A 12,110-nucleotide genomic window follows, 5' to 3' on the forward strand; every position below is an offset into this window, starting at 1 on the left:
TAAAGAGTTTATAATGGCCTGTTTAAGGCAGAAAGTGAGCTGAAGGCTGTGACAGTAATGATCGATGGTGGGCTGTCATTCTAACCCAGAGAGATTCTCTGAAGGACGACGTTGAGCTAAAAGTACAAGAGAGAGTTATCAAACACACCGGATCCATCTAACTAATAATCTCCAGTTCTCCAGTTCATCACTTGTTGACAATTAAACACAATCTCACAAATGACCACAAGCATTCTAAGAGTCATGACGGTGGATGTACAGACAGAACGTGCAAACTCAGGAGCTCATGAATCAAAAGTGTTACCCAGCACATTTACTCACATTTTAGTGTGAAGATAAACATTGCTTTGGTTAGTGTGGAGAACAAACTCACTCCAGCCCTCCAGCTCTTTATGAGTATCAGTTGAACCAAAAACTGAAACCAAGACGAAAAAGTCAGAAAAATCTTTCAGTTTTTTTTTCTTTTCTTCAGTAACAGAGCCCTTTGCTCGGTAGTGTGAGTGCGCCTCCAAACTTGCGCTCCGTACTCTCACAGGTAACTACAGCCGCCTCATTATCCCTCTGTGATCCCCGCCTCCTCTCCATCATCGTCCCTCCCTCCACCTCCCTCTCTCCCACATCCAGCCTCCCCAACATTCAGGGTTTCTTCCAGGAAGTGCGTCGGACGGTCGGATGCTCTAGTGGAATGCCTGGGAGAGAGACCATCCTTTTTGTCCATTTCTGAGCGAAATAGAGGGGGGGAGACAGAGAGGAGGAGAGGGAGAGGGAGCCTGTGGGGAGGTGGTGGAGGAGAGGAAGAGGAGGAGGGGTGGAAATAGGAGAAAGGAACAGACATGGCTACTAAAGAGATCACTGCCTTTGGTTTCGTTAGTGTGAGCAAGGATATCACAGGTGGGTACAGACGGACTGCCGCATGCTTGCTTTGCTTCGCGCCTCGTTGCGGCACGGAGCCGCGGCGGTCCCCGGTGCGCGTGCGGCCAGTCTCCGGGATGCGTTTCCTCCGCGCGGCAGTCGGAGGCTGCAAGCGAAGCAGACGCATCGGGCTGATTGTCATGAGCTACACCTTGTATATTTTGTCCTACAGCTCCTCGGGGCGTCCGTGGTCTCGCGCTCCGCGTGCCAGGTAGTCAACGTGCAGATGCATTATTTACAGTAAGAGGAATAGAGCGTGCCTTGCTTTAAGTCTGCCCCTGGGGGAGGATCAGGTAATAAAACCCCCCCAGCCTTAGGCCAGAGAGGGAAAGGGGCGTTGTGAGAATAATGGTGTGGACTCTGGGTGTGATACCATTTTGTATCCATGCACGTTTTTACCAGTGTGCCAGTTTCGCTGGGCTGTTTCACCCCCTGTAACTCTCTTTCCCTTTTGAGTATTTCTGTTAAAATCTTTATTTTCCTGCAGCCAATCAACCTGAGCGCTATAGTGATTGCGTGTGTGCGTGCTTTCGTGAGTGTGAAAGTGAAAAGAGGGGCTGATGTACAGTAGGCAGATGTTCACCTTATCCAAGCCAACCCAAGAAAAAAAAAAAACAATGCATGGTAGACTAACCCCTAAAGCGCAACATAATGCACAAATACGCCCCCACCCCCTTTCCCTCCTCACAACAGCAACAGCTTATACAAACGTGAAAGTCGCAGCACACTAGTGCCTCTAAAATTCACTCTCGTGCACGCGCACACATGCTCGGGGTAGCAGGGACTCTGCCGCTGCGTTAATTACTCCTAATGGCTCTATTAGGCGCACTGTGATGATTAATCCAGTGGAATCCCTGCCTCTTCATTCAGTTACCTGCGGAGCGGCTGCACCGCCTCCTGCTGCCCTGCCTGCACTGACTGACAGGAGGAGCACCTGGTGGCCTGCGGGCCTGCACAAGGTCACCAGAAAATTACTGAAATATTTGCTCTTTGGACACATTTTAGGTTGTTGTCAGCTTGGTGTTTGGTCTTTTGCCTGCAGCTTCTTCATTCAGTGCTCTAATCACAGTAAGGAATGGGTTAAAGTGTTAAAAAGTGAGAGGTACCTTGAATTGCTGGTTGGGGTTTGACATGTATTCATTTGTGAGCGCCATTGCAAATCTGTCGTACTCATAATGTGTGGTACAACTTTTTCCTAATTCAAAAAAATTGGATCTCCCTGTTAAAAGCAGTTATGTTCAGATGTGCTCCCTGAAGCTCACTGTCCTGCATGTTTAAGTGACTCTTTTGCAAACACGTGATTGCTAGAAGTAGCTCCTTTTGAGGAGCTTGGCAATGATCTTCGTTAAGACTTGTGTTAGAACAATGACACATTGAAAATGTGCAGTACAGGTTCACCTCTAAATAGATATTTTGCCTGTGTCTGTGAAAAACAATAGAAATTAAAAAGTTGAAATTCCCTATTAGATGCTCAGTAGCGTTAAACAGAAATCACAGGTAAATGTGAAAATGCGATCAAATGTGCTTCTCTCTAACTCTGCCTTATGAAGGCTGATGTGCCCCTGAAATCATGAATAAAAGTCTCCATAAAAAAGAAATGGTTGCTGCACCATCCACTGTGAATTCTTCAAATGTAGTAGCAAATCCCACCATTGCAGCTTTAGGATCGATTTCCTCATAAACCAGTCAGTCAGGATGCTGTGCAGCGTCAGTAATTGAGATGCTGAATCATGTAATTCCTGCCAGCAACTGTGTGTTTCTGTGATCGTGTGCCGGTGCTCCGTGTTCTCACCCTGTGAGACGCTACCTCGGGTGCAGCGGGCGCGTTGTGCACTGTACGCAAGTCAGGGGTCGCAACACCAACAGTAATGCTGTTTGACAGGAACGCTTCTCAGTGAATCATGGACACTGATGCTCTAATGTGTCATGCTGCCCCTGTGAAGGATAAAGTGGCAAGGAAGCATATTTTGATGATACATCAAGATTATGAAACATATGCGGAGCATGATGTTAAACTTGGAGAGAAATCACTCGCATATCTCTGCCAATGATTTCGCTGAAGTAAAATAACCTCTTTGTTTAACTCTATTTATGTGTGTGCAATGTTGTCTGCAATGTCTCAGCTTTGCATGCAGAATAAAACTATACGCTTGACCTTTCTCTCAGTTTTGAGATGAAGCTGTTGATGCAGGTCTGTCCACCCAGTGGTCAATGGGATTGATTTCTCCAGCGATTCCTTTGGAATGAGTGTGCATCATATTTCGCCTGCATCTTTTATTAGCTCCTTGCCATTAGCAGCTACTGTTTACCTAATATACCACAACATGCAGGTTTCTAAAAACATTTCCCTTCCGCTGTAATCCTTTAAGCAGTTTCAGCTGTGTAAAATGTTTGTGCAGAGACAGCTGGGCTCATAAAGCATACACAATGAATTTTATTCATACATCTAAGCTGTGTAATTGCACTCAAAAAAATAAATCTGATTACTTATACTTATAGCTTAGTTTGAAGTGTCACTGCAAGCCAAAAAAAAAGAAACTTATTTTTAGACAATTGTTTAAAGTGTGAAAATAAATGGTTATTCTTTAAAGGTGCCTTAAGGAGTTTGCACGTTTTATGCGAAACAGCGCCCCCTGCAGGCCTTGGGCATAATGCAGCTTAGTGAAAAACTTGTGCCTGTGGCTTGCGTGCACGGAAGAGAGGAACTCCTTCCTCACTCTTTTAGTAGCGCTCAAGATTTAGGTTTCTTTTACCTGGTGGAGTCTGTACTGGAGCTGTGGCAGTGCTGGAAGCCAGTCTTTTCTTACTTTCAGGAAGATCCTGCTCAGTTGTTGCTCACTAAGCATCTGGCGGAGTAATGGCGGACAAAACGAAACTTAACTCAATCAGGCCAGCCGGAGCGCGCATTACATCATTCCTTTCAAATTCTCCCCAAAAAAATGCTGGTGCCGGACCGGCACTGCAGCTTTCAAGTGACAATTTAGCGCTGTTAGAGGTACTTGTAATGAATATGTCAGGGCACATTGTACACATCATTAAACATGTGTAACATATTTATGATGGAAAATAAGTATTTTTGAAGTTGAAAAACTCGTTAATGCACCTTTAAAGAGTGAAAAAGGAAAATAACATGAATACATCTTTACACTGTGGTTTTTCTTCACAGAGAGCATCAAGAAGATCGTTGACAAAGCATCCATTAAGTTAATTCGAGGAATTAAGCTTGATACCAAAAATGGCAAAACAGAGGACAGGATCCTGGTAAGTTGAGCTTTTTCCTCTTCTAACTGGCCTCTGCTGAGATGCTAAAGAAGACAAACAGTGCAAATCATGCCACATAAGCATCCAAATGCATGCATCGTGCATGTACCGCGGCTGAGATGGTCACCTGTACTGTGGTGTTGGATTCTGAGAGTCGCTGTGTTGAGGTCTGTAAAAGCTGAGGCTGAAGATGTTTGCAGCCCAACATTGAGAGTTAGCGTCTTGCCTTTGTAAGTAATCACTGCGGTGGTAACTGAATTACAACTGCTGGACTTCAACTTGTGACCACAGTTGGCAGCTTGGCAGGATGAACACTGGCGAGAGAGCCGGGTGTCTGTGGGAGGGGCTCTGGATTCCTCTGGGTGGTGCGCGGCCCATGGCGGAGGCCGTGGGGGAGGAGAGGCTGAGGCAAGCAGCTCACAGCCTTTGATTCTTTGGTTCTTTCATCAGATGGCGTTGGGCAGAGATATAAAATCTCTATTTGAGCGAGGGAGGCTCGGACAGCTATCTATCAGAATAAAATCTGGGCCGATCAGCTCTCACACTGTGGACTGGAGGTTCGCTTAGACCCTGGATTACAGCCAACAGTATTCACTTCCTCAGTATGTGCTTCTGTGCAGGAGCTCGTCCACGAGGGGAACATACACGCCCACTGAAGAGCAGGTTTAATTGATTGAGAGCTTCTTTAAGTGCAGCAGCAAAACCACATGTCTGTATTAGCAGAATTTAATACAATTCCCAGTGCACACGCAGTGAAACTGGTGCAGTTTTCTGTACTGTTTAACTAACTCCTATTCAGCAAACCTCTCTCGGAGCAAAATGAGCTTTCGCGAAACAGTCGTCTCCGTCCTCACTGAGCAGTGCTTCTTCTCTGCGAATGCTTTAATGATGTGTCACGTGTTGAGGATGGGCAGTTAGGAGAGTTTCTGCATGTAGAGCTTTTGATATTCAGGCACTTTGATATGTCGATCTGCCAGAAACATCTTTCCAATAATTCCTTTCCAGTTCATGTCTCATTTACTGCTTCCTCTTTAAAAGCTGAAAGGGAAAGAAAGAGGTCTCTCTCCTGCTGGGTTCATACGTAGAAGATGGAAAAGTAGATTGGAGTTTGATCAAACGTGTTGAGTTTGGCGAGGGGAAAGAGGAGTTTAATAGTGGCGAGGTTCTGTTGTTCCATGCTCCCCAAAAAGATTGGGTTTGTCAGGACTTGGATGAGCTTGAGCTTGCTGTTGTGATAATTCGCAGTTTTTGTTGAATCACTGCAGGTTACACAACTTTATGTCCACAATTTCTCTCAGAGGCTTCACTAAAATTGTCAAAATAAACAAGATTTAAATATCTGTCATTTATCCACACTCCCGCATAATTGTATGCCGCGGTGCGCCTGATGCGTGTGGCCGCTCTCTCACAACAGTCTCTTTATTTCTGCGTCCGCATCAGTGTGAGTTACTCCCGTTTACGTGAGCGCACTCTCCCGACCACCCAAACTCGTCACCGTAATGTGATACAATCTGGTTTTTCTAATGAATCCTTCAATCTTTGAAATGAGGAGCACGCCCTGCTCTCTCACCCTCTCTCGTGCACATTTTTAATTTTGAACGACTGCAATTTTAGACACCTCACTCGCCGCATGGGTGCGAGAGGCTATCGACGTGTGCTTCAGACAAGCCCGTGTCAAGCGCGTCTCTCTGATACGTGCAACAGCAGAGTGGGAGAGCTGTAATTTAATTACTGCTTTTCTTTGGGGAAAGACACACAGGGTGGAGTGGAGTGGAGGAGGGGTGATGGGGGGTAGACCTTGTCCTCGGGGAGTGTTTTAGTGGGGTCATCAGAGAGAATGGAGTAAATGATTGGGAGCGACGGTGCAGAAGAGAAGAAGAAAAAGAGCAGAGGGCAGTACTCAGGGGCTGGTGGCGAGCGGTAAAATGCCAAAGAATCACTGCTCTTTGTCTTGGTGGAGAGGGATGCTGGCTTTTCTGAAGATGTGTTTGCACATAAAAAGGAGAAATTGACACTTCATGAAAAAGCGTTATAATTAGGATCAGATCTGCCCAAGAACTGCACGTCACGATGGCTTCATGCTGAAAATAAGTGGGTGCAAGAACAGAAATGCTGCGTTTGCTCGTTTGGTTGCAGTTTCACAAATAAGCCCTGAATTTGCTTTCAGATTGCCGGTCACGTTCAAACTCCTATTAACTTTGCACTGAACTGAAAATGATTTCATTCTCCATAGAACACAAATTAACAAAAACAGCACTGCAAAAAAAGTTGTTTTGCATGCTGACCCAGCATGACCAGCATTTCTGCATTTTGCGTAGATCCTGTGGCTTGAAGGCTGGAGAACATTTAGGTATTGCTGTCTTTGAGTTTTAAAATTAAAAACACAAGGACATGATTTGCAGCCAAAAGAGATAATGTAACTATGCACAGTGTGTCCCGTCTTAAATGTTTTGTCATTTTTTTATTTCACCACCACAGAAGTCATGCCATTCAGAATAATACTCTTGTGGGATCGGCACGGAAACATTGCAACGTGTCTGAATCCTACAGTCTGTAAGGCAGGATGTTAATCTGTTAATGTGAGACAATGTGCCTCTGATATAGAAACCTTTTAGCTGGATCAATACAGAAATACTCCTTTTTATCATTACCTTGAAACTCCCCGGTCTTCCGCCTGCAGAGAGCGTGAGAACTTTTCCGTAGTCTTAATTCACATTTTTTTTTTTATTATTTAGGTCCTGACAACATGGCGTCTCTACTTCCTGGCGCCGAAGGTTCCTGCTAAGGTACCGCTCACAACTCTTTCCCAAATTAAAGAACGCAATGAGGTTTAAAGTGTCGGGATGCCGTCTGAGGTCTTGACTCCATCGACTGTCTTTGAACTACAGGTAGAGACCACATTCAACTTCTTGGAGATTCGAGCTTTGAATTCTCAGCCTGATCACCAGGTGAGTTTCCACAGTGACGGAGGAGTCTGTAGGCACTCCATGGTTACAGCTAAATAGCCTGTACAATTGTATAATGCAGCGGTTACATCACTTCGGCCTTCAAGGCAGAATCAGGACATTTATTACAGCTCAGGACTCTTCTTTCAATCCTGTTCAGTTCTGTTTGTGATGACAACTCTTTGGGGATTAATAGAAACATTACTCTAGCTTTCTGCGGCATAAGGGAGGGGATTTTAATACTTTTATTTGTTGCTGAATTTCTTTTCAAAGTTGAACTATTTCTGAATGTTTATTTGACAACCTGTGGCTTAAAGTGAGGCCTTCGTCACTGGTTTTGCTTCTTCTTTTTCCCCCAATCTCCCTCAGTCACGACTGGCAGGACCCATTTCTGAGTTCATATTTTAGCCCAGACAGTGAAACAACATTCATGATCAACTTTTTATATTCCAACAAGCATCTCAGTCTGATGAACACTTGTGTTTCAGTCAAAACCTTTCCAGTAACTTTGGATTCCAGACAGTCCTGCACAAAAGACACCATGAGGGAATTATGTTCTCATTATGTTTGAACAGTCACTGCTGTACCATGGCCATGGACCAAGGAGACACTAACAATTTAAAAATAACCTAAAATTGGTGATTTCTATGGTTTATCTTTCTTTTGAAGGCCTTGAGCCTGTCCCAGCCAGTACAGGATGGACTTTGAACTGATCAACAGTTCATCTCAGGGCTGACCGATAAATTGAGACAAACAATTCACCCACACACTCACAAAACGTTCAGTTTCACTGACCCAAGAAACATGAATTTGTTAGGATTGCAAGAAAAAGTACACAAAAAATCTTCACGCATGCTCTTCCAAAAACCCACTGCAGCACTGTGCCTGTTTTATTTCACTACTACGTGTTTTTTAGATCTCGTATCTCCAAATTATTACAACAGTCATTTAATATTGTTACTTTTCACACAACTCTATTTGCAGCACAGAAGCTACATGGTGTTAGTGAATGTGGAGCCACAGGAGAAAATATAGTATAGACCGCACCTTGGAGGTTGTGGATCTTTGTTGTTGAGACGTTGTTATGTTAGATACTGTTAGGTATGAATGTGCCTTTGTCTCTTGCAGTGGGTGATTTAGGAAGATGTGACAATTTATTTTATTACATTGTTTGGTATTAACAAGAGTGCATTTAATTCATACAGGGAAATATCACCCGTTTAATCTGTTGCCCTCTGAAGGAGATACAGGCTGTTTCAAAAACATCTACAAAGAGACCAAAGAGCAGCTTCAGTCCCCAATGCCTTAAATCTCATTTAAACTAAATATTCTTACTGAACAGATTTTTTTTTTCTTTTACTTTTCACTGCCAGCCAGAACTGCTAAACAGCTACTCGTTGTTTCTTACACCATACAGTCAGTTCTAAATTATTGTATTCTACTCTTTTCTATTCTGTTACACAATGTAGCTTGAGGCTCATATACGATCATTATTGGTGCAGTTGCCAATAGTTTTAACTCTTCCCGTAAAGCACCTCAGACTGACTGTGACAACATGAAAAGCTAGTGAAAGAGAGTGTCGTCCTTCTTAAAGCACCAATATTACGGTGGCCATCAGTCTCTTACAGTCTCATTTCCCGTGCAGGTTATTATCGACACCGACAAGTCCAGCTACTCCCTGAGGTTCGAGTCTCGTGAGCACCTGAACCATGTGGTCAGCCAAATCAATTTCGCTCTGTCTCGAATATTCAACAACTCCATATTTGCGTAAGTGTCACAGTCTCACACAGTATAATCAGGTGGAAAGAAAAATTTATATGTCTCTGAGCTGTTTTGGATCATCAGAAAAGATGGAAAAAGAATGACCTTTAAGAGGCAATTTTGAAATGATAGATGTTTCCTAACAGTATTGGCGTTTCTTTTATGTTTACAGTCCTTCCATCTGTCATTCAGACAGTGACCTTTCTGAGGGCAGCAGGAAGTATTCACCCAGCTCTGAAACTTCAGTGGAGACCCAGAGGGCTTGTGGTAACAGAGACATTATCATCAAACATGGGGAATTTGCACACATGCATACTCTTGCAGCCACACAAACACACACACACACACACACACACACACACACATTAGTGTGTACGGCACTTGGCAGATTCAAGAGGAAGTTGGCACACATGCTTCACAAATGTTCTCCCAGATGTTCTTTTTAGTGCTGTCACACAAATAAAAGATTGATAATTTGAACAAATGCTTCTGTGTGCATTTTCTTCAGATTCTTTGCCTTTACTGCTGAAGGAAGCAGCTGTTCACATCATCTCTGATTCTTTTCTTCTTCTTTTTTGTGCGTGTCTGTGTTTTTTTTTTTTTTGTTTTTTTTTTTCCTCCCCGCCCGCTTCTCTCAGGAGGCTTCTCGGAGACCTATGCTGCTTTGTGCGACTATAATGGCATCAGCTGCAAGGAGGAAGTGCAGTGGGTAAGAGCTGTGGGACTGTGCCTGTATCGCTGTGAGTGCTTTTGAGTGTTACCTATAGCCCTGTGCGCTAAATGAGGGGGTTGTACGCTGCAGCAAACTGGCTCATGGATAATGTTGCTCCTAGGATGTGGACACCATCTACCACTCCCAGGACAATCGAGAGTTTAACCTGCTGGACTTCAGTCATCTGGAGAGTAGGTGAGGATCAGAGGCCAGTGAAGACTTCAGCAGAGTGCAGGACGTTGTTTGCTTCATACTTAATTTGCTTGCAGGGACTTGGCAGTGATTGTTGCATCAATGGCATACAATACCTGGTTCACCAAGCTGTACTGCAAAGACCTCCGCATTGTATGTATAAACATTTCCCGTGCATATTGCGGTGTTTCAAAACAGGTTTTGAACATGAAACTAAAAGATGTTGCAAAGTTTGATATTTAGTTGGTGTTCTGTGTTTGTTTGTTTTTTCACAATAGGGTTCAGAGGTCACAGAGCAAGTCCTGCATACAATCAGCAAATCCTCCAGTCTGGAGGAGATCACTCTGGAGAACGCTGGGTTAAAATCGTGAGTTTCAATTATATTGTTTAAATCGTGTGTGTTTATTTTTTAATAGGATGACCTGTGATACAAACCCAAGATGAAAAGTGAAGTTAATTTCCAAGAATACAGAAAATGGTATTTAGGAGCATTGACTCATGTTGAAAACTTCAAAGTCAACTTATCTTAGACTCTGTCGCCTGCAGAACTTTCTTTTAATAACTTTTAGAAATTCCTCACTTTATAAAAACGTAGAGCCAAATTCCTTCAGGGAATGTGTGGAACCTTTACTTTCAGTAGTGGTACAAAAACTATCACAATGTGCTGCCTGCTCTCTCTGAGTTAGATATCTTTGTGTTGGGACCGCAAGACAGACAGAAGGATATATCAAAGGCATCCCCTCGGGCTGTTCAAAACCTTATAACACACCAAACAAAATTCAAGCAATAAAAACGATAAGTAGTATTCATACATCTCTCGTACCTGCATCAGACAGACTCGGGTCACAAGTGTCATCCAGCTAACACTGTACACAACAAGTCAATCAGTCAACACAAAGAGACACAGTCACACACCCCAGTCAATTTTCAGACACCAGCTGATGCGGAAAGTACTGAAATAAAAAAAAATCAGGCCCAGGGAGAACATACGATTTACTTTATTAACAAATCAAACAACCAGTGTCAGTTTATTAGTGAAAAATTATTCCAAGTTAGTTGCATTTTTTTGTTTGTTTATTTGTTTGTTTGTTTTAATGGTGGCTTCCTTTCACAGAGATTTCCCACAGAAGATGTCAGCCGCTCTTTCTGAGAACCCTGCTTCTGTTATCCACTCTCTCAACTTGGCCCACAACTCACTGGACAACCAAGGTATGGCCAGACGCTGCTTTCCCTTCAGTTTCAGATTCCTGCAAGCTTCATGTTAAAATTCTATTCAGCTGTTCTAAGTCTTTCAAGACCAGACCTTTGGTGGTTTCTGACCAGCCTAAGGGTTCACTGAAAAATGTTTAATTAAATAAAAAAAGGTCTACTAATATCATGCATATCATGCAATACAACCACTTTGCTTTATGTTTTCGACGTATTATGTGGTTGGTATCTTTGGTTTGACTTTTGCTGTTTTGCAAAATTCAAATTTTAATCACCATTATCTGAACATGCACATAGAAACGGTAGGTAACATGATTCAAAACCTAATTAGATGTACATTCAAACTGAGAAGATTTTAGAAAAATGTTTGGCCTGTTAGAAAATGGGTCAAATTCATCTCCGAGTGAGAATTTGAAGAAACTCCCTTGAGACTTGTAACAAGCATTTCATCCACAAAACTGAGACAAACAAATGAACATTTATGCCTGAGGCTTTTGCATCTCGACATGAACTAATCCATCCTAAAAGTGAGCTAAAAGATGACTTCACATATTTTTTATTTACTTTTCTTGTTCCCTTGTTGCAGGTGTGTCCAATCTAATTCAGCAGGTGTGTCGTCTCAGCAAGGGACTGCGGCTCCTCAACCTCTCCAAGACTTCACTCACCTCCAAAGGTTAAAATCTTTCCCACTCACTTTTCTGTCCTTCTATCCTTCACTCCATTCCAGTCAGAGAAGAGAAGACAGTATGCAATATTTACTACCATTCAAGAAAGGAGCCCACAGAAATAGTTCTAGTTGACTTCACCTGCAGCTCTTACAGCTCAGGGTCAGGACGCACCAGCCATCCAGAGACTGAGATAATCCCCCCCTCAAGAGTTTTGTTTCATGTTTTGGCCCTGCTATGTCTCCGTATTGACTTATGAAGTAATACGCCGCCCTGCAGGCAGCTCGTCTCCTGTTACCGTCTCATCTTTCCATGAACCCGGTGGAAAATTTAAATATTACATTGCAGCTGCGCTGCTTCCCATAACATCCACTGATCCTCGCTGCTCCGAGACGTGTATGAATAATGTAAGGACACAAAATGTTTTCTGAGCGTTCTGTGTTTTAATATTGC

General features: G+C 43.2%; 1 protein-coding gene across 2 annotated transcripts in view; it reads left to right on the forward strand.

Moving 5' to 3' along the window:
* The first annotated feature begins 626 nt into the window (after positions 1-626).
* LOC115381408 (capping protein, Arp2/3 and myosin-I linker protein 3-like) overlaps positions 627-12,110 on the forward strand; it is a 32,242-nt gene continuing 20,758 nt past the window's right edge. For both annotated transcript variants that reach the window (XM_030082750.1, XM_030082751.1), the window contains exons 1-12: positions 627-891; positions 4,079-4,173; positions 6,909-6,959; positions 7,062-7,121; positions 8,764-8,885; positions 9,052-9,146; positions 9,518-9,588; positions 9,713-9,786; positions 9,861-9,936; positions 10,062-10,150; positions 10,898-10,992; positions 11,579-11,665. In XM_030082750.1, coding sequence (XP_029938610.1) covers positions 834-891; positions 4,079-4,173; positions 6,909-6,959; positions 7,062-7,121; positions 8,764-8,885; positions 9,052-9,146; positions 9,518-9,588; positions 9,713-9,786; positions 9,861-9,936; positions 10,062-10,150; positions 10,898-10,992; positions 11,579-11,665 — 973 coding nt within the window. In that variant the 5' untranslated portion in view covers positions 627-833. The remainder of the gene's footprint in view (positions 892-4,078; positions 4,174-6,908; positions 6,960-7,061; positions 7,122-8,763; positions 8,886-9,051; positions 9,147-9,517; positions 9,589-9,712; positions 9,787-9,860; positions 9,937-10,061; positions 10,151-10,897; positions 10,993-11,578; positions 11,666-12,110) is intronic.

This window comes from Salarias fasciatus, chromosome 23 (assembly GCF_902148845.1).
Source record: "Salarias fasciatus chromosome 23, fSalaFa1.1, whole genome shotgun sequence".
NCBI lineage: Eukaryota > Metazoa > Chordata > Actinopteri > Blenniiformes > Blenniidae > Salarias > Salarias fasciatus.